Raw genomic sequence first — 23,335 nt, 5'->3', positions numbered from 1 at the left:
CATGCATTTTGATGGCTTTTGATATTTTCTGCCAAATTGCCCTGCAGTTTACAGCCCCACCTACTAGAGTATTAGAGTGGCCTGTTCTTAATTTAATTTACATAGTAGCTACATCACAAGAACTTTGAAAAGAAAGCTCATTGGTGTGAAATAGTCATTTCCTAGCTTGAAGAGCATGTTATAATAGGGACTTAATAACTTCTACAGAGATTCCAGTCATCTTATGCCTTTTGGTGAGAGTGGGAGATTTTAATATACTTATTTGCTTCTGGAAAGGGAAAGATGAAAGGTGGAAAGGGGAGCAGGAGTTTTGGAGCAATGTGCAGTTATGTGCATGAATGTTGTCTGCATCTGCCTTTGGGATGCTAAGTCAGCCTTCACGTTATCCCTGCATGGACCACGCAGAAGGGGATGGATCGTAAACAGCCATGTAGATACAAGCACAAGGCCTCTGACTGGGTGACAGCCAGATTCCCCACCCATCAGATCTGCTTGGCCTATACATCCCATCACTGTAGAGGACTGTACAGAGGTAATTAGAGGCTGGAATCCTTGTATGTATTAGTTAGGTTCGATGGAAGAATGAAGAAATGAGCCATCAAAATAAAGTGCTTTTAGAATAAAATATTTCTTATGGAGACTTGACATTAAAATATTGTGCCCTAAAGTCTTTCATCTGAAATACTTTCATCCAAAATATTTGGGAAACTTATTGTCATGGGATAATGTACTTTTAATGGTGGCAGCATTGACCTATTAAAGTATAAAGATTTTGATGGTGCTTCAGTTCTCAGCACTATTTTTTTTTTTTGCTATTGGTGGTAGTTTTGTTTGTAAAGTAGCCATGTTCAGGGCATTGGATCCTAAGGTAAAGGCTTTTGACTGTTAGGGTATCTGGAGTCACATTGATCCCTCACAGATGTGTTACAAGTGTACCTGAGATGTGCATCCCTACCCCTTGGGACTGCCTGCCAAGGCCAAGTTAAACTGCCTACCCCAGTGTGCAACAGAGCTGCTACCTTTTTTGCATGCTCCATAGTGTGAAAATAATTGGGAAGCACTGCTTACAGTCCTGTTTTGTCTTTGGCTTCCTTGGAATATCATAGGCTAGGTTCATATCAACCCTAATGTCAGATTCTCTTTAATGTGCCTCCTACAATTGATTCTGGTATGTTTTCTGTTTTTTAAGTAAAGACCAAGTCACACTGTGTTACCCATTCCAGTCTTGAACACTGGGGCTCAAGCAATCTTCCCACCTCAGCCTCCCAAAGTGCTGGGATTTATAGGCATGAGCCACCATGTCCAGCCTCTGATACCTTTTTGAGAGAATTCGGGGGTCCAGAAAGCTTTCGGGTATACACTCAAACTAGGCTGACCTAAGATTCTTTTTTTTTTTTTTTTTTAAAGTAGAGACAGGGTTTCACCGTGTTAGCCAGAATGGTCTCGATCTCCTGACCTCGTGATCCGCCCACCTCGGCCTCCCAAAGTGCTGGGATTACAGACATGAACCACCATGCCCAGCTGACCTAAGATTCTTATAGAGTGTTTCTGAATTTGAGCAATGGTTTTGCTATTGTCAATGTCCAATAACCTGGAAAAAAGACCAAGGCAGGCTGTTTTGAGCTTCGGTCTTCTGTGAGCTATTCTGTATACAGTGGGAGATGCAAAGATCAATGAGTTGTGGGTAGGAGCCAGTAAGATGCTCACTGTTGCATGGACCTAGCATCCGTGGCTGTAGTTGGTGTGGGTATGAGAAAGTACAGGGTGCCTGGATTTTCTCTTACTAGTTATACTGTCACACAGATTACTTTTCCATTATCCACTGTTTGGATGGAAGATCATGAATGGTATAAAATTAGACATTTGTAACAATACTTCAGAAGGGATCTGTCAGTACTTTCAAGCTAACTTCCCCATTTGTTGATTTTGTTTGTAATAAATTGTAAAAACAAATGCATGAGTTGAACCTCAGAGACATTTCTTGCTGAAGTTCCACTTCATAATCCCATAGTGCTAGGTTGTCTTCCCATCTATTATTGAGGGGAACAATCTTTTTACCAGTTCTTTTGGGTGTTTGCATTTCTGAACCAATCTATCAGACCTTAGCATCCAAGCTGTACATGATTTCTTATTTGAAATTATTAGCTTGCAGAAATATAAACAGAATGTTTTTTCAAGTAATTAAATTTAGATAAATATTTCTGCTTCTCCTTGACAACTTATTTTCTATGTCAAAATATTAAGATTTGCTGAAGTGAGTATTGAAAATGCAAAATTTACCATTGGCATTATTAGTGTCATATAAGTACTAAATTATATATAAAACTTTTCCATATAGAAAATTTGAATTATTTTTCCAAAAACTTTTTAATTTAAAAGGTAATTGATATAAACAGATGTTCCAAAAGCATTGTTGAATGACTTGTCCTAGTTGTTAGAAGTAGTAAAACCTAAAACCATTTTTTAACATTGTGTAATCCATTCTAAAATTGAAAATAAATAGAAAAGTTAAGGTTAGTTGAGGCAGAGTGTTGTGTCTCAATGCCTGCAATTGCTTTTCCCACAGGATGTTTTTCAGGGACATACAAATAATTCCAAGTTATAAACATGCACGTGTGTGTGTGTGTGTTTATAAATGACTCTCTTATACTTTATGACTGTTAACCTGTATAGGAACTTTGGTTTTTTTATCCCAATAGAACACACATATTCTTACATCTTCTGGCACAAAATGACTATGCTTTATTTAATTGTATTTTAATCTTTTATTTAAGAAGTATGCCAGGTAGCAATTTTCTTTACTGCTAGGGAAAAAATGATTAAATGCAGAATGATATATTTGGCCATGTTGCCTGGTATTTCAAATTATTAACCAATCCCTTGTATTAGTGTTGACAAAATGCTAAAAGTTAATGTGGGGTAATGGAATTATGTTTGAATCTCTGTTACAAGTATGCTTAAGTAATATAAAATTGTGTGAGAGAATGGTCTGTTTCTTCAAAACTCTTGAGAATAGCACCTTGCTACTTTTTTATAATTTTATAGACTTGGCAATAGTGGTTACTTTTAGACACTAGTGTTTTTACATATGTCTAAATACTAATTATAGTATCCCTGAAGTGAATTAGGAAATGCATTATCGAATTGTCCATTTATTTTTAACCGCTTTTTTTTGGAGACCATTGTACAGAGTATATTCTTTCTGTTTTTGAATTTTAAAAAGTAGTTGTGATGAAACTTGCAAAGAGATTTTTTAAATATACTTTATTTTTAGAATTTTGAATTCACAGCAAAATTGAGCAGAAAGTACAGAGAGTTCCCATTTACCCCTCATCCCTACACATACACAACGTCCTTGAAAATTTCAGCATCCTGCACCACAGTGGTACATTTGTTACAATGGATGAACCTATATTGACACATCATTGTGATTCAAAGTCCATACTCTACAATAGGACTTACTCTTTGTGTACATTCTGTGGGTTTTGACAGGTGCATAATGATGTGTATTCACTATCATAGTCTCATAAAAATAATTTTATTGTCCTTGAAATCCTCTATGCCCTTCCTGTTTTATCTTTTTCTTCCCCTTAAGACCTGGCAACTACTGATCATTTTACTGTGTCGATAGTTTTGCCTTTTCCAAAATGCCATAGAGTTGGAATCATATAGGATATACCCTTTTCAGATGGGCTTTTTTTTTTTTTTCACTCAGCAATATGCATGTAAGGTTCCTCCATGTCTTTTCGTGGCTCGATAACTAATTTCTTTCTAGTGCTGATTAATTGTCTGATGTACCACAGTTTATCCATTCACCTACTGAAGGACATTTTGATTGCTTCCAAGTTTTGGGGATTATGAATAATGGTGCTATAAATGTTGCATGGACATAAGTTTTCGTTCATTTGAGTAAATTCCAAAGAGAGTTACAGTGTGATCTTATGGTAAGAATATATTTAGTTTTGGAAGAAGCTAATAAACTGTTGTCCAAAGTGGCTGCCCATTTTGCATTTCTACCAGAAATGAGAGTTCCTGTTGCTCCACATCCTCCCCAACATTTGCTGATGTTCGTTTTTGGATTTTGGCCATTCTAATAGTTGTGTAATGGTATCTCATTGTTTTAATTTGCAATTCCCTAATGATGTATGGTGTTGAACATCTTTTTCTATGCTAACTTGCCATTTTTGTCTTATTTGATAAGGTGTCTATTCAGGTCTTTTGCCCTAAAGTCTCATTGTAATACACACTCCTTAAGTTTTATTAAATTTAGGTAAGATTGCAGATTTTACTGTACACATGTCAAGAACCTCCAGTGACTTGGTCCCCCTGGAGTTTTTAACTCCCAGAGTTGTCCACTCTGAGTCCGTAGCAATCCATCAATTACAATTCGGGATTTCCAGCCTGAATACTTGTTCTCACAGAGTTTTCTTCCCTGTTAAGTTCTGTTTCTCTGTGTCTTCCTATCTTTGTCTCCAATTTTGGGACAGTATTTGCCCTTGACTTCTCTAACAGATCTGAGAAGAGTTGTTGATTTTTTCAGTTTATTCAGCTTCTCACTTGTTAGGATGGAGTGGCTACTTCTAAGCTTCTTACATGCTAGGCAGGAAACTGGAAAGATTTTTTTAAGAAAATACCCAGAGGATATTTTTGGTTCTTCCAAAAATGCATTGTTAGTTAGAACGCAGTCCTCTTCGTAGTAACTCTCTAAGAATTTTCTCAAAAAACATTTCCAACATTGTTATATAATCTGAGAATGCAGCTATCATAATTAAAGGCTCAAAGGAGGGCAGAGTCTAATTGTTGTAATTATAAGATAGTATATTTTATTCAAAAATCTGACAAGTGTAAATCTTTTTGCTCCTGTGTACTTTCCCCAGATAGAACCAGAAAAGATTTATTTCCCCTATGAGTGAGATCTCACTGGCTACTCACTGAAATTAAAGTACACTCACTGGCTAAGTACACTCACTGGCTAAGTACACTCACTGGCTACTCCCTGAAGTTAAAAAAAAAAAAAAAAAAAAGTATTTGGCACATAATTTCTTTTTTAAGGGTGCTAAATACTTACCACAAGACAATAGTATAATGTGTCCATTTGTCTATTGTCAAGGAACTCCCTAGAACATAAAATACATTATATCATTCTCAGATGAGTTAACAGCATAATATAGATCTCTGCATAATGAAAATATTCACAAAGGTGTTGATAGCGCACTTCAAGCTGTATGACAGATTCAGCATATCAATTACAAATATAACTGAGTACATTGTTTCAGTTTCAGCTGCATATTTTTAACGTTTGTATTAGTTAAATTGTAATGTAACATGAGTATACATGGAAGAGTGTGTATGTGTCTGCATGTATGTGCATGTTGCTGGTTAGAGAAACAATGACTCTCTTACACTTTATGATTGCTAACCTACATAGGAACTTGTTTTTTTTTCTAATCCCAACCATCGACTTTTTTTTTTTTTTTTAGCCCACTTGACTCTTTTTTTTTGCCTCACATTTTGAATTGTCAAGCATTTCTTTTAATTGTATAGATAACATTTACAAGTATTTTAAAAAGTGAGAAAACATGTCAGAGCAAGTGAAAAATCTCACTCCATGTTCTGTCAGCTCCAATTTTGAGTGTTTGTCATTTTAGCATGCTTTTTCTGTTCCATATGCATTATTTTTAAAGTTATAAGAACATACTGGTTTTTTTTTCCACTTCTTTGTCATCAGTCATTTATATCAAGACGAAGAGCTACATATTTAGTGTATAAATATTCGGTGGTTTGAATGTCTCATAATCTATTCATTTAGTTCTCAATTATTTGACATTAGATTAATTTCAACTATTATTTTTAATACTGGAAGCAGGTTGGTTGTTCAGTCACTTTTTGAGACTCACATTGGCTGTGAATATTGTTATTTTTCCAGGATGCCAGTAGGCCTTGATGTTTCTCCTCCATTTGTGTATCTCCAGCTTTCTTCAGGGAGTTTCATATGGTTTCAAGTTAATGGTAAAAGAAAAAAACTTGCATTTTGCAGTATTTGAGAATGTTCATCCTGCAATTTTATACTTTCAAAAGGTGGTGATGATTTGCCATCATCTGATCTTTCAGACTAAACTATTAGAAGCAAAATGCAGTTTTGTTATGCATTGCCCTTTTAAAATCTAGAAGCAATATCTTTGTTTTTAGATAGCATTTACCTGATAATGTGTTGAAAAATAAGGTTCTCAAAATGTCTCTTTATAGTTGCTTGAAATAACCATAATGGGAATCACTTAATATGTAAATATATTACATGAGATATATAATTATACATATATAGTACATTACCATATATATGTACTACATTTAAACACATCTAATCATATATAATACTTTTAATTGATTTGTAAGTCACTTATCCTTATCTACTAGTAGACATCATGATTTTTCTTTTAATATATCTAATATAAATAATATATATATTTAATATAAAATACAGTCATATTTTCTAAGGCTTCCTTATGACCTTACATTTTATCTAGCATCAACAATTGCTGAGATTTTCCTCTGCTGCTGGTTAAATTAGTTAATTTAACCAGTAGATATAGAGGAACGATTTCCCTCTGTCCCAAAATGTCTTTGGTGGTGGGATGGAAGAAAATACCATTATATATGGGACAGTGACAATTGGAATAGAGAGAAAAGGCTGGCTGTGACTGGCCAAGGATTGTAGTATCAAGTTTTAAGTGGGGTAGCAAGGAAAAAGTTGCTAGCCTGAGAAACAGGGTTGTGTCAATGATGATGTCATTCCTTGATGGAAAATTCGTGATGCAGAGCAAGATCTGTCTTTCTTGCCTGCGGGTTTTTTTTTTTTTTTTTGGAAGGGGTGTGGAGGTCAGAGATACTGAATTTGGTTTGGATTTGTTAATTGTGCCATCCCCATGGAATGTCCAGTTGGAGATGTTAAGGGGTCCGTTAGAATATAGTTCTGGGTCTTTAGGGATAAAGAAGCCAGTGCTAAAGATACAAAGTTAGGTTTCAGCAATTAGTTGCTGAAGTCTGCCTAGCAGATGAGTTCACGTTCGTGTTTTCCAGTGGGGGCACACCTGAGATTATGGATAGAGAAGTTCGTTGTTTGGGACTGACTCATACGCTACGGACTTTTAACATCTCTAGCATCTGGGCAGTAAAGGAAAGTGGCATTCTTTCAATTTTGTGACGTTCAAAACTTCCCACTCCCACCACCTTTCAATTTCCAGAAAGACTGGGTGGAAGCTACAGGTAAGATCATGGTACCAATTCAGTGTGAGAGCCACTGACATGACAGTGTAGAACAGCTTTGTCCAAGAAATATAGAATACAATCCACATATGTAATCTTCAGTATTCTAGTAGACACTAAAGGAAGTTATGATTTTTGTTTTGTAGTAGGCATTTTACAAGTTTAAACAAAAAAATGGCTGGGCACGGTGGCTCATGCCTGTAATTCCAGCACTTTGGAAGGCTCAGGCGGGCAGACCACCTTAGGTCAGGAGTTCGAGACCAGCCTGGTCAACATGGTGAAACCCTGTCTCTACTAAATATACAAAAATTAGCCAGGCATGGTGGTGTGTGCCTGTATACCAGCTACTCTGGATGTTGAGGCAGTAGAATCACTTGAACCCAGGAGGCGGAGGCTGCAGTGAGCCGAGATCGCACCACTGCACTCCAACCTGGGCAACAGAGTGAGACTCTATCTCAAAAGATAAAAAAAAAAGTTAAAAAAAATTAGCTTAACCCAGTGTAATCAAAATACCATTCAACATGTAATTAATTCAAAAATTACGAGACATTCTAAATTGTATTTTTCATACTAAGTCTTCAAAATCCAATATGCTTTTTGCATACATCTAAATTTGGACTAGTCATGTCTCAGCTGCTCAGTAGTTGCAGCAAGTGGCTACCCAGACAGCACAGATATAGACGGTGCAACAAAACTGCATGTGCAAAAAGAAGTGAATTTGTGGTTTCATTTTATGCATATCTCCTATCTTCTAAAACCAATTCCTTCTTTTATTCCTATGAATCAACAGTAAGATCTTCTAGAAAGGATCCAATGTTTAAACTTGTGCTTCTTGCCCTGCTGCCCAGCATATCTTTTAGTTTTTTATAAGGAACACCCTTCTCCCTTTTCTTTAGCAATTGATTTACATAACTTGTGATCATTTTTATTATTTTTCACAGGAACTAGATGGAACAACCACAAGGATATATTAGATTTTATGTTACTTTTTTCTAACAAAATTAATGAAATATAATCAGGTTTATATTTCAGTTCATATTGTGAAATATTTTGTTCTTGATATAGGGGTCAGTCTTTGTTTTTGTGAAGGAATGCAAATTCTAAAGATTTCATCCGGCCAATCTGATGTAGAGCCAAGAATAAAAACTCTGTCTTCTAGTTCCCTGTTGAAAGTTAAATCACCATATTAATTTGGGTAATTGTAGTTTCTTACTTTCGAGACTTCTGAGGCTAATTTAGTAGCTCCTCATTGGCCATGTCTAAGAATGGGGCCAGAAAGCTTTCCTTAGTTACTATATTAATATTGAAATCTTCAGGTTTCTTTCAGTTTCCATTGCTTGAACTAATAAGCAAATTTGCAGCCCCTTTCTGGGATCTTTGCACTTATTTCTTGGAAAAACTTGGATATGCAGAAAGGATAGAATTTAAGGAAAATAATAAAATTATCTTTTAAAATATTGCTAATTTCCCAGCAGATATATTCTAAAGCAAATTATAGTATGATTTTATATCAGGTGTTATTTTCTTTTATTATTGAGGTATGATTTTATTGGGAAGTATAATTCAACATAAAATTAAGATTCCTTCCTTCCCCCTTGCCTTCCCTTGACTTCCCTTCCCCTTCCCTTCCCCTTCCCTTCCTCTTCCCTTCCCTTCTCCTTTCCTTTCTCCTTTCCTTTCCTTTCCTTCCTCCATCCCTCCCCTACTTCCCTCCCTTCCCTCCCTTCCCTCCCTTCCCTCCCTTCCCTCCCTTCTCTCCCTTCCCTCCCTTCCCTCCTTTCCCTCCTTTCCCTCTTTTCCCTCCCTTCCATCCCTTCCTTCCCTTCCTTTCTTTCACAGGGCCTCCCTCTGTTGCCCAGGCTGGAGTGCAGTGGAACAATTACGGGCCATAGCATCCACCTCCCAGGCTCAAGTGATCATTTCACTTCAACCTAATTAGCTGGGACTATAGGTGCACACCACCATGCCCGTCTAGTTTTTTTAATTGTTGTTTTTTATAGAGATGAGGTCTTGCTGTGTTGCCAGGGGTGGTCTGAAACTCCTGGGCTCAAGCAATCCTCCTGCCTTGGCCTCTCAAAGTGCTGGGATTACAGATGTGACCCAGCGTGCCTGGCCAAAAGTAAGGTTCTTTTCTAATGAGTTCATAGAATCAGTAATTACAAAATAGTGGTTCTGAATTGGGCTGCTTTACTCTTTACTCCCTCTCCTCCGCAACATTTGGCAATTTCTGAAGGCATTTTTGATGGTTAAAACTGAGGAGATGTTTCAGGGATGTAGTGGCAGAAGCCAAGGATGCTGCTGAGCATCCTGCAATGTACAGGACAGCCCCGGCAACAAAGACTTATCTGGTGTAAATGTACGTAGTACAGATGTTAGGAAGCCCTGGTCTAAAAGAATATCTGAGTTACAACAATGAACTTCCTCAAATGTACTCTCTCTATTGGCAACATTTGTTTTAGCCATATTCAGCATCAAATAGCAAAAGAGGGTAATAGAAAGTTCCTGGGTATAATAAGTTATTCAGTTATTCAAAATTATACTGTTTCTATTTTTATGGGTCATGCTTATTAAGAGGCTGGCAGGAAGTAACAAGGCCTGAGTAAATGCTGTGCAGTTATATAATTCCTTAATTTAAAAGTATATTCCAAATTTTTGTTGAATGAATTTTGTTTGCTTTATGACTTTATTGTGGTACGTTTTAGAATTGGAGAAATACTCCAGAAAGGAAAAAAGAATGCTGGATTTAATTTATTTATATACACACTTGCACATCCTACGGAAATTCCAAGAAGAGACAAGCATGGTTGGTAAAATGTGGAAAAGCAGAGGTGAGGAAAGAACATCGTCAAGGTGATGACAGGAACATGTGTAATGGCATAGAGGTGTTGGTATTGCTGACTTCATATTGCCCTAAATGCAAGCTAATTTTGAAATTTAGCAACTTATTTCTCATGTAGTTCTTTTGATTTCCTCAAGTAATTTTGAAAGTTTTCCAGGGCTCAAATTACAGGCCACTTTGTAGATAACTTCTCCAGTAATCTGTTTGTTAAATATGTTCGGTAATAAATGTCTTTCTCTTAAACAGTATATTTCTGGATAATCACATAAAGGAGAACCAGTAAAACTTTTTATTTAGCACTGTATCAAATATAGAATTTGCTTGGTAGGAAGCACTATCAGACACTTCATGGTTGTCTTTAGTAGACAGAAAACATTAGATGTCCTCATTAGGATGAAGGGACTTGTATTTCTGTGTGATTGGTGTGTACATCGTCACAGTTTTAAACATAAAATAATTCATTGCTGCCACTTACCTTAATTATATATTAATGTATTCCACAATTATGTATTAATTGTGTGGGTTTGTTTTCTGTCAATTCCTGTCATCATTTACGAAAAACAACTCTTAACATATCTGTTTTAGTTATATAATAGTTTTATAAAGAATGTAACACAAAACTTAGTGGTTTCTGCAAAGAGTCAAAGAAAATCAGGTCAGTACATCCATTCTAAAAATCAGTTTGGGAAGAATAAGTGAAATACTACTATTACTAATTATAGTTATTTAAGTATTACTTATTAACATTTGTAAAAGACTTATTATGTGCTAAGCACTTTATATACATTGTCCCTTTGAAGTCTTAAAAAAATTATGTGAAGCAGAAATTTATCAGCATTTTACAGATGAGAAAACTGAAACCAGAAGAAAGTCTCGTATACCTGGACTTATATACATAGTAGAGACTAAACCAGGAAGTCTGATTATCAGGCCCACTCTCCGAGGCAATGTCCTATTCTAACTTGTACTCTGTGCAATAATGAAAATGTACAGAAGAACGTGTAGACATGAAAGAATGTATTCAAAAAGGTAAAAGATAACGTAGTCAGAATTCTTGGGGGATATTTGGGTGAAATGAGTTAGATATTTAACAGCATTGTCAGTAAAAATGTCAAATGAATACAGTAATTGGATTATATGTAAAATTTAATATAACTAAAGACATCATTTGGGAAATCTGGAAAAATCATAAATGGGAAGTGGATATCCTTGAAAAATTGATAGATTATATATTGGGCCAAGCATATGCATTTAGCCATTTGACTGCCAACTAAGAAATGTCTTTCTTCTCTACATTGTGAGCATCCAGAGTGTTGGTGGGAAAAGAGAGGAAAGGCATGGCCATTCTTGTTAGGTGTCTGACATGACTGTCCAGACAATGCATACTGCTGCAACCTAGTTAATATTATAATAATCTTTTAGTCCTAACTACTTTTGTTATACTTCGTAATAACACGGCAAACACTACATCATGCTTTTATGTGCTTTGATAACCTTTCTCGGATGAAGTAAAAATCTAAAGATCATTTTTTCTGACTTACTTTTTTTTGAAAACATACATTCCATTAGAAACCAATATCATGCTCAAGGTTTTCAGAGGAAGATAAAATTACATATAAGCACAAAGTTTTAACTAAATATTTAAATTAGAAATATGTGAAGAGAATGAATGTAGAGTCTTAGAAAAAGACAAAACCGGGCCAGGCACGGTGACTCATGCCTGTAATCCCAGCACTTTGGGAGGCTGAGGTGGGCGGATCACGAGGTCAGGAGATCAAGACCATCCTGGCTAACACAGTGAAACCCCATCTCTACTAAAAATACAAAAAATTAGCCGGGCGTGGTGGCAGGTGCCTGTAGTTCCAGCTACTCTGGAGGCTGAGGCAGGAGAATCGTGTGAACCCGGGAGGTGGAGCTGAAATTGCGCCACTGCACCGTAGCCTGGGCGACAGAGTGAGACTCCCTCTCAAAAAAGAAAAGAAAAGAAAAGAAGAAAACAAAATCTAATTTACTTGTTTAGCAGTGTGCACATTTTTCTGGCTGCCAAAAAAAATTTAAGGTTGCTTGCTCTTTTTTGTTTTCATTACAAGGGTCACATTTTAAAAACTTAACTTGTATTTTTACTTTTTGGGTACATTCTTTTATTATCCCCAACTCATCAGCGCTGTTTTTTTCAGGCTATGCAGGAGCTAAACACTCAGTGATCCGTGTTGTAGAAAGTTAATCCATTTTGGGTTTGATAAGGAGCAACTTGAAATCATTGTACACAAGAAAAGGTGGAAATTTGGGTCAATAATTATTTCCTTTGTTTCCCACAGAAAATAAATGACTTAATACTTGATAGTAATCTTCATTTTCTCTTGACGCAAAAGACCAGTGGTGTTATTTCATTACATACTCCAGTGTTCTGAATGTTTTTTTCATTACTATTCAACTTTTCATAAAGGGAAATGACCAATGAATATGTTAATGTATAGTACTCAAACTTCTACTTCAGCAAATAGCAATTTGTATTTTGTTTTTTGGTTTTGATAACCATGAGTTTGTAGAATAAAATGGTAGTCAATTTTTAAAAAAAAATGTGGCTAATCAGAGGATTGGTTGATAGCATTTTTTTTTAAGCAAACTTGTATTTCCATGTTTGGATACATTTGACTTTATTAGTCTCTTTTACGTGATTCGAACCTGCACAGCTTAAGAGAGATCTTTCCCTCTGTGTAACAGATTTTAGGTAAACAAAATATATTGAAATTGAATACTACACCCAGATATTCATGTATCCCAGGGATATAGGAGAAATGTGACATGGTTTTCTTTTCCTATTTGGTTTCCTGTCTTAACCTTAGTGGAAAATCTAGAAAAATCTTTGTTATTCTTGACACTCTTCTTCTTGCTCTTTCTTACCACCAGCACTTCCTTCATCTCAGTCATCAAAGGCTGTACAACTATGAACTGTCTCTCAAATATTTTTCCTCCTCTTTCTTCCCACTGCCACACCACCTCTTCCCCTGTCCTGTTGTGATGGGCTGTGAGCTGGCTGCACTTTCTTTTGTATCACATCAGACATCTTTGTAAGTCAGCTTCCGAATTGCTTCTAGTCCTGTCTTTCTATAAACAATGCTTAAACATTAGCTTATGCTTAATAAGCCTTCATGACTCCTCATCACCTGTTATGTGATGCCCATACATGTTTCTTCCTCTTTTACATCAAGCTCTCTTAAGGCAGAAAGCCTTTCTGTCTTGTGCACTTGCACCCCTAGCAAGTAGCATCCAACAGGCATTACAGAAACAGTTTTGAAGAAATGAATTACCATAACATATAAGAAGCTTGATATGGCTTGGCTCTGTGTCCCCACTAAAATCTCATGTCAAATTTTAACCTGGGGGCCTGGTGGGAGGTGATTGGATCATGGAGGCAGTTTCTAATGATTTAGCACCACTGCCCTACTGCTGTCTTGTGAGTGAGTTCTCAGGAGACTGGTTGTTTGAAAGTGTGTAGCAACTGCCCCTTTGCTGTCTTCCTCTTGCTTCAGCCATGTAAGACATGCCTCCTTCCTCTCTGCCTTCTGCCATGATTGTAAGTTTCCTGAGGCCTCCCCGGCCGTGTTTCATGTACAGCCTGTAGAACTGTGAGTCAGTTAAACCTCATTTCTTTATAAATTACCTGGTATCTGGTAGTTCTTTAGAGCAATGCGAGAAGGGACTGATACAACCCTTCATGACTTGACTCCAGGTTACCTTTCTGGTCTTATCTCTAGTTACTTCTCCAGTGAACATTATGTTTTAGCCATGCCAAATTCTGTTTTATTATTCACCAATATGGGGAATTTCATATCTCTTAAGATTTTGCCAATTCTCATCCCATCTTTCAACAACTAGCTTATCTCCTAGATCCTGGAGAATGATTGGATCTTATATTTTTTCATTAGTCCAACAAATATTTATTTATTTAACGGTGTAAGTTTCAAGTCTAGGATAGGAGTACTGTTACAAACAAAAAGAGAACCCTCTGTCCTCCTGGAACTTACGTTCTAATGTAATGGCACATAAAGAGTCTGTCAGGTAGTGGTGAATACTGTGAGTGAATAGAATGCACACAGTCCTGGAAGGAGGAGCATTTTTGATATGGTCAAGCCTGAGCAGAATGGCAGACAATGGGGTTAGGGAAGTGGTTAGAGGCACCTGCTGTAGGTCAGGGCAAGAACTTCAGAATGAGCTTGGAGCTCTCCTCTCCATTGTATATGGGATCAGTTTGCCTTTGCCTTGCTGCTTCCACCTCAACCGTGGTGCTTGGTCTCTTGATATATTAGGAGCCTGAAACCCACTAGGCAGAGTTGCCTGCACAGTTCTAGGCTTACACAGCTTTGTAGCAGTGCCAGAGTACCCTGTGCGTTGAGGATCTCTATCCCTGGAAGCAATGAAAAATTGATTGTCATCCTGAAGTTAGACTTATTATCATTTTCATAATCTTGGACAGATTATATAATCTCTTCAAACTTTAATAATTTTCTTGTCTAAAATAGCCGTAGTAAAAGAAAAAAAAATTGATGTGCGATTAAATGACTGGAATGAAACTCCACAAAACTTCCTCTTTTTTGCTCACTGGTATATCCTAAATAACTGGAACAGTGGCTGGCCCTAAATAAGTATATTGTGAATGAATCAATGTATGAATGAATGATGCAATGAATGTAAAGCACATGAAACAACCCCTGTTACATGTGTTCAATAAATGTTATTGTTGTTATAACTGTTATAATTTGTAAAATTAGGGAGCCTTGTGAGGATATTGTGGTTGTATTGCAAATGTACTTCTTGATCGTCTGTGAGGCCTGTGTGCTGCATTGGCACTTCTGCCCAGGCTCTTGGTGCCTGGCTTCTGTGTCTAAGCATGTGCCCAGGGAAGGAAGCCCAGCATCATGGACTGGAGCACCCGGCCAACTTTCTGATTTCTCTCTACTCCTGTTTCCTAGCTCTGGGCTGTTGGGGGTAGGTCCTGAGAATTAGTTTCTGCTAGCCTCATCTCCCAGAAAGGATCTTGCTTCTGGCTTCCTTTTCCAGGACTGAAGTGAATTCTCATCTTTACCTGACATCAAACCTACTTGTAAGTCCATCTCTACCCTAACACTTGCCTCCACATGTCGGATCTCTCCTCATAATGTTAATACCTCTTCAGCTGAACTGAAGTTTTGTCCTCCTTCTCTAGGGTTTGGTTGTTGGTGGGTTAATACTTCTCTTACCCTGATATTTTCGTGCTTTCTGACCACTACTTTTATCCATGGTTCATGACTGTGGTGCAGATGGAATGGAATGATGGGCACAGGAGAGGCTCTTGTTGCATATTTAAGGAAATATTTAGCCAACTCACAACCCCCAAGTGTGTGCAGCTTTTCAGAGTATGAATGACAGAAATACTTTTCTATTATAATTTGTGTAAATGCTGGGATGAAAAGTGTTATTCAGAAGCTCAGATGTCATTTTAACTATCCTCTGCCCAGGAAGGTAGGCGTGCATCTGTTGTAATTCTTAAAAATGTATTGAGGCCTTTGGAAATGCCAGTAGTAAATTTTGGCTCCCAGTTTGGATTGGATTGGTTGCCCTTTTGAAAAGCATCCATTTGCAACTTGAATAAGAACATCTGCTTTTCATGGCTAGTTCAGCAACTATCACTAATAGGAAATATTTTTTTAAATATTAGTGTATAACTGCACATTGTTGTGATAGCTTAGCACTTTACCAACATAGGAAACAGGCTGATCATTGCTATCAGGAAATTAAAAATTGCTGCATTACACAGACAGACTAGTCCTTAGGAGAGGTACTGTTCTATGTGCTTCAATGTGAGGTTTTTAATGGAAGGATTCTGTTTTTGAAACTGAAGACAAATATTTCAGAATAATGTAATTTGGGTCATTGAAACATATGGGGGATTTCAGTTGAGAGTCCCAATAGGCCTATGGTTTTGGCTCTTATTTTTGTTAATAAAATACAGTTATTGACATTGTTATCCATTCTCCCAGTATGCAAAAGAATGTAAGATGAAAGGCTGGGCTAGAATGGCAAAGTCTGTGTTTGAAGGGATGCTTATTTTGTACCACTTCTGGTACTTTGATTAGTTATATGCCCTCTCTGAAGCTGAGTTGTCAGCGTGAGGATATGTGAGTAGAGAAAAGGATGTTTTTACACTTAGCCATTATAAATTAAATGTAATGCTGAGAGGCGTCTGTTCTGAGTATAAAATGTAGAAGGTGAAGTTACTGTTTCATCGAAGTACATGAAACCATTGTGAAAATACTGAGTGAGCCGCCAAAGACAAGAATATTTTTTAAAAGCTGGGTAGCAGATGAAGTTACTTGCTAAATTAATTATGAGATATTGCTAGGATAGAAACATATAATCTCATCAAGTTAAGAAAATATGTGGAAAACTTAAAGGGAAAAAAATATTAATAGCTTTGAAATAGCTTTGAAACCAGAGCCTTGATTCTCCAAATCGTTGCTACTCACCAGTGACTACAAGTTTCACATTTAGTTCCATAACTAAGTTAGCTTAGCTCAGGGAGGAGCTGTTACTGAGATTCCAGAGTGTCTGTGTTGGGACCTTCACTAAGGTGTTCATATTTTTTTTTTCTATTATATTAGGAGTGTGTATTCATATAGAGAAAGGTAAGTGAGTGGACAGGTAGGTACATAGAGTATGGTGGTTAAGACTGCTGGCTTGGGGTCAGACTCATTGGTTTTCAGCACAGCTGTATTGCTTACTAATTGTGTGGCCTTGGACAATTTAACCTTCTTGTGTCTCAGATGCCTCAACATAAGATAATACAGCATCAATCTCTTGGGTTGCGGTGAGGATTAGATGAGCAGCTATATGCACAACTCTTAGTACATGGTCTGGCTCACAGTAAATATGCAAATATCTGTATTATTTTTGTTACCAAGATAATGATAAAATGATTGTTGTTTCATGCCACTGTGTGATTTGTTGCATAGCAGTAGACAACTGAAATAATTACCTAAACATTATTTCAATCTATTAGGTTTGTTAACACTTACCCAGAGAGAGGGAGGAATTCACTGATTTGCTTGTATATGAGCACACGTTTTGCAGTTAGTTGTTAACTTATTAGTGGAACTGGCACATCTGCAGAAGGGCTTGAAAAAAATTGCTGTTGTTATTGGTGTTTGTTGTTGTTAGGGTAGAGGTGAGATCAGTTGGCTTCTCTAAGAAATCTTTTTTATGCAAACCCCTAATTGCCCTGCAATCTGATTCTGATATTTTTTCTATAGGAAGAGGTACCCACAGGATGTTACTTTTAACCAGTTGGCACTCTTGCATTGTAAACCTTTAAGAATCTGCTATGCCATCCTGGTGGCTCATGCCTGTATTCCCAGCACTTTGGGAGGCCAAGGCAGATGAATCACTTGAGGCCAGGAGTTCAAGACCAGCCTGGCCAACATGGTGAAGCCCCGTCTCTACAAAAAATAGAAAAAGTTAGGCGTGGTGGCCCATGACTGTAATCCCAACTGCTCAGGACACTGAGGCACAAGAATCACCTGAACCTGGGAGGCAGAGGTTGCAGTAAGCTGAGATCATGCCACTGCACTCTAGCCTGGGTGACAGAGTGAGACTGTCTTAAAAAAAAAAAAAAAAAAAAAAAAAAAGATTCTTCTATGAAAGTGTACCAAGCAACTTGATGTGGTGAATCTTGACTGTTCATATGTCCCTTATATCACTGTCTAGCATAATGTGGACATGGGGCAGGGTGACATATTCTTATTTCTCATCACCTGCACCTGAATATGAAGATTTAAAGTGGATGTATATTTAAATAAATATATCATATATCCTATATCTAGAAAGAGCAAAACAGACACCAGCAGTTATTTTTGACTAATGACAGGAACCTTGTTTAAAATCTTAGAACTGTTGAGTATTGACTAGCTAGCTCCTTATTACTCCAGTTGTGCAAAATGAGTCAAGGTCAGGAGGAGAGAAAGGAAAAGACCTGCCTTGGGAGGTTAGTGGGGCACATTGTAGGAGTTGACCTGGAAAGTCACCCGTATTGTATGTTTTTATGAGTTCTGGTCATTGACGATCAGTCCCTTTCCTTGCTGCACATTACATTCAGAATATTTTGAGATGTTGGGATCAATGACTGTTGTGCTTACATGGTTTTTGACAGAGAGAGCGAATGTCAGCTCGACTACTGTGTTGCCGACTCTTTCTTTTTCTTTTTTTTCTTTTGAGGCGGTCTCACTCTGTCACTCAGGCTGGAGTTCAGTGGCACGATCTTGGCTCACAGCAACCTTTGCCTCCTGAGTTCAAATGATTCTCCTGCCTCAGCCTCCTGAGTAGCTGATACTACAGGTGCCCACCACAAAACCTGACTAATTTTTGTAGTTTTTGTAGAGACAAAGCTTTACCATGTTGGCCAGGCTGGTCTCAAACTCCTGAGCTCAAGTTACCTGCCTGCCTCAGCCTCCCAAAGTGCTGTGATTACAAGAGTGAGCCACCACGCTCGGCCGTTGCCAATTCATATTTGGTAAATGGGATATCAAGAGTACCCTTCCCATCCCATGCACATGGAATTGGTCAACAGCCAACTAACAAATTCTATGGATGATTTTTCATTAATTGGTACAATTCACTTGTGAAACAAGTATATAAGCATACATAAAGCATTTCTTGAGGGTTGTGTAACATCAAAATGTTGTAAATATACAAAGATACTACATTACTAAAATTGATGACTGTAATTTTATTTATCTCTTGGGAATCAGTTGAGCTATTGATTCCACAGCAAATGTGTTTTGATTAAGATCATGGCAAGATATGTTTGACAGCAGTTCCAAATTATTATACTCTATTACATATTTAAAGTCTATGGTCATCTGGGATTATATGTATCTGATCTTAGCTCTGTGAGATAAAGTTATGAATATTTTGTTTCAAGGACTGTATTGTCAATGCTGTGTAATTACCATGTGTTGTTTAAAAATCACACACCTTCCTAGATAGTTTGGAGCATGCCGTGATACTGAATGCTGTTGTTTATGAGAACTGGGGTTAGATCCGTGAATGCAGAGATGAATATGCTTCACATGTGTTTGCAACAGGCATATATACAGATTGAATCTGCACTAGTTGAAAGAGTTTAACAGTTGAAGCTTAGTTCTCCAGCTGTGAACATTGTTATTTATGGTGTTTATTATAGTTGTGGCAGTGAATGATTCTAGAAAATCATAGAAAGATTTCCAGGAAAACTTGATTTCTTAAAAAATCGAGAATGTTTTGTTTTTTTCACTTGTACATGAAACTAAACTGTACATCTTGACTTTAACACATGTAGAATTATTCAAGAACAATAAAAATTTAAAGAAAAACCATCATGAATATATATTTAATATTTAAATGTGTTAAGTGGAACACAGACCCAGTCAGGTTTTCATGATTTATCAGTTTTTAACTTCAAAGACTCTGGTTAGCTTGCATTTTTTAAACTAATGAGTTTATCAGAGCCAGTGGGGAAGATGGTTAAAGTATATCAGCTGTAAATTAGTACAAAGCACTAAAAGGGACATTAGCCTCTAATCAGATTCTAACAGTTCATTAAATCTGCTTTTCCAGAATCGCTCTCTGTCTTTTCTCCTCTTTTGCTTGGGCCTTCCTTATAAGGCATTTTCTTGCCTTTTCATCTGGGCAAGAACTCCTCCAGGGTAGGAAGCACTATCAGTTCATCCTTCATTGTCTACCAGCCAAACAGCCTACAGGGTGCTTTGTTAAGGTGGATTCCTAGAGCTGCTGCCAGACTCCAGAGAGTGGAGGGCTGGCCGGCTGCAGGAAGGCTTTCCTGAGACTGGATGGTGGTAAGCCAAGCTGGCTGCTGCCAACCACGGAAGCCAGTGACACGTTAGGAATTGAGATCCCTGCCCCATATGAAAGCAACCCACAGGCCTCCATGAAAGGGTTTCAAGTTTAGAACAACTCACCTAAGCTCACCAGTAATATACCACAGTTCCTTCTACTCTAAATTATCTATTAAGATGTAAAATTCTGAAAAAAAGGGACAACTCCAAAGCAAGAATATTTTAAAAGTATCCTGCCAGTTTTGAATATATCGAACACTTATAGGGAAATAATATTGACAGTAATTTGTTTTCTTCTTTTTATCACTTAGTAGACTAGGTGGTGTAGACTTTTTAAATGCTCATTAACTCCAGAGTAAATTTGCTTTTCCTTGTTGATTCCTTGGAGCAAATATTTATGATAAGAGACTGTAAATTTTATTTCTCGGAACATTTTTCTTAACAAAAAGAAGAGTCAAGAAATATGAGAAGTAGAGTTTCACTGTACTGCACTCTGTTGGTATTACTTGGTAACAAGAACATGTAATTTATGGTTTGTTGAAAGGAGAGTTGTTTTTATTTATTTATTTTTGAGATGGAGTTTCACTCCTGTTCCCCAGGCTGCAGTGCAATGGCGCGATCTCGGCTCACTGCAACCTCCACCTCCCAGGTTCAAGTGATTCTCTCACCTCAGCCTCCCAAGTAGCTTGGATTACAGGTGCCTGCCACCACACCCAGCTAATTTTTGTATTTTTAGTAGAGATGGGATTTCACCGTGTTGGCCAGGCTAGTCTCGAACTCCTGACCTCAGGTGATCCACCCGCCTCAGCGGGGTTACAGGCGTGAGCCACTGTGCCCGGTCCGGTTGTTTTTATTTAACTTGCTATTTTGTAGAAAAGCGACCATATTAACACTTGAAGATTTAGAAATTATACTCACCTTTTTCACCAGGTAGGCAAAATATTTAGAAACTGATTTTTTTTTCTTAATAAGACCACTTTAGTGTCCTGTGGTTACATTCTGTAATTAAATAAAAATAACCATTCTAAAATCTCAATCAAATTTAGTTCTATCAGATTTGTAGTTGAGTCAATATGTAACAGAGAAATTAGCATTCTAAACATGTTTAAAAATATGAGCCTGATTTGGGCCTTATGCAAGCACTGATGTGTGATTCTGACTCCCTTCCTAGGTTGCTGACTGTAGAAAATCCCCAAGGCAGTGACAATTACATAGAAAAGAACCTTGATTTAATCTTTTATAAATGGTGTTTGAAATGTTATTGAGCTACAATATAAATAAGATTTTCTTTTCAAGAGGTGGTAAATTGAGCAAAACATATACCAGAATAAAGACCAAATAATTATTTGTTATTTAGTTCAGCCTAAAAATTCACTCTTAATCTAAGATTTATGTTGGTTGTTTGTAAAGTAGATATTTGGAGGTTGATAGGTAGAAATTTTCATTTGACCAGAATTGCCATGACATAAAAATTAAACGTATGGAATTATCTTGCTTTTAAATGATTTAGGCTTTGACTAATACGAGAGTTTATGAATTTTTATGTGATTTTCTCCTTTATGGGTGTCTTTGCACAATACAGTTTCCAGAACTAAGGAAAGAGAAAAACTCGCCTTCTGTTTCCTTCCACTATTGTGAAAGTGTGATGAATTGTTGCAGCCCCATATAAATTAATGTAAGGTTTCCATACTCCAGTTTATTACAGTCTGACCTCCAACCCAGAGGTCAGAGAATCAGACTGATTAATTCAACTGCTTGGTCATTATTTCAAATGAAAGTTCAGGGTAGGGGGATAATTGGTTATGCCGATATTCTCATTTAATTATCTTTATTGTTTAAAAAAATTAGGTTAGCAGTACTAAATGTACTACAATGAGGGAAGACTCTCCCAGAGGTCCTCTTTTGAATGCTTTAGAGCTGAATCTTTCTGTCTCCCTTTTATTTTCAGAATATCAACACCTTTGAGAACAGAATGTTAATGCTTGATGGGATGCCGGCAGTCAGAGTCAAAACAGAGCTTCTGGAATCTGAACAAGGGGTAAGCACAAGTTTCCAGCAATGCCCCACTCCTTTTGATGAGAGTGGCATTCTTCTGCAGAGTATCCTGAGGTTTGCAGAGCACTTCTACGGTTTCCCTTGCTTAAGCTTTTCTTTCTCAGGTTAAAACAAACAAACAAATCTGAGATTGTGGTTGATTTGTATCCATTTGCGACTTCAACTGTTATTTCCTTGGAAGGGATAGTGTCCTAAAAGTTGGAAGGCATAGTGACATTATGAGAATCATATGGCTATATCTAAATTAGTAAATGATTTGAAAAGCTAATAAAAATCCAAAGCAAAGAGGAAGTATTAAAAAATCAGGTGGGAATATAACCTTAGTGTCATCATAGTTTGGTTGATTCTAATCAGGAAATGACAAAGTACAGCTGTGAGAATGTTACTGTTTGTTGGATGGGCTTCTCTTTTGACATTTGTACCTGTCCTTTCTTACTGTAGGAGTACTGGGGGATAGTTGATGAGGTCACTGAATTTGAAAAATGTCTTAAATCAAAAGGATTATTTAACAATACATAGCCAAACCAATGAATTAATTTATGGGTACTGAAAATATAAGGACTACAAGTGCATATTTTTTTAAATGACATAGATTTTATAATGAACATTAATGTCTTCACTGGTTTAGTTAAGAGCATAAGAGCAGTATAATTGGTTGCAGCATTGGCAACTTTAAGGGATAAAGCACTGCTCATGTGGCTGAGTGCCTATTGGCTACCTATCTTATTAAACCACCACCACTGAGGCAGCACAGGTGACTGACAGAAGGACATAAATACGTATATAGTATTTACCTTATCAGTGTCTCTCTTATTAAAACATCATTACTAAAAATTAGCAATGTTTTGTACTTGAACATTCAAAAGAAATTTTAAATGTGAATAAAATCTCACTTTTAAGAGTATAAAAATCGATGTGGATAAGTGCATCTGGGATCCCACTCAAAGGGTTAGGGTATTGACGTCCCCAAAGGATTTCATAATGAGGACATTCAAGGTTATGGATCCGGATGGTGTATTTAGAGGGTCTCTTCAATAACTTCTGCCTACCTGAGCATCATGTAGCGGAGTGTGTGGCATGTCAATATAATTTATTTCATTGTAAGCCTGTGTTTGAACAGAGCCTTATCGTGATAGAAGATGTCTTTTCACCTCTGTGTTCTGGGTTGACGTTTTTAGCTCTGAAATGAACTTTGTGGAGTATGTCAACCAATAACATGACTCCACGGTCCTAGACATGATATAATGACCAACTCATATAGATTCAGCGCAAGACACAGGTAGTAGAGGATCATGAGGGAGCAGACTGT

General features: G+C 37.1%; 1 protein-coding gene and 1 long non-coding RNA gene across 7 annotated transcripts in view; one reads left to right on the top strand and one right to left on the bottom strand.

Annotated features, from left to right (window-relative positions):
• Positions 1-23,335, bottom strand: part of LOC126940821 (uncharacterized) — a 616,457-nt gene that overhangs the window by 172,262 nt on the left and 420,860 nt on the right. The gene's annotated exons all lie outside the window — the stretch shown is intronic.
• Positions 1-23,335, top strand: part of KLF12 (KLF transcription factor 12) — a 621,954-nt gene that overhangs the window by 342,355 nt on the left and 256,264 nt on the right. For 5 of the 6 annotated variants that reach the window (XM_050766996.1, XM_050766994.1, XM_050766993.1 and 2 more), the window contains exon 3: positions 21,920-22,009. In XM_050766996.1, the coding sequence (XP_050622953.1) occupies positions 21,920-22,009 (90 nt within the window). Of the gene's footprint in view, positions 1-11,837; positions 18,473-21,919; positions 22,010-23,335 lie in introns of those variants that run through there. The other variant, XM_050766997.1, reaches the window with a different exon arrangement.

The sequence above is a fragment of the Macaca thibetana genome, chromosome 17 (genome assembly GCF_024542745.1).
Source record: "Macaca thibetana thibetana isolate TM-01 chromosome 17, ASM2454274v1, whole genome shotgun sequence".
Taxonomy (NCBI): Eukaryota; Metazoa; Chordata; class Mammalia; order Primates; family Cercopithecidae; genus Macaca; species Macaca thibetana.
The sequence above is the reverse complement of the archived record's forward strand: the minus strand, read 5'-3'. Positions and strand labels throughout refer to the sequence as shown.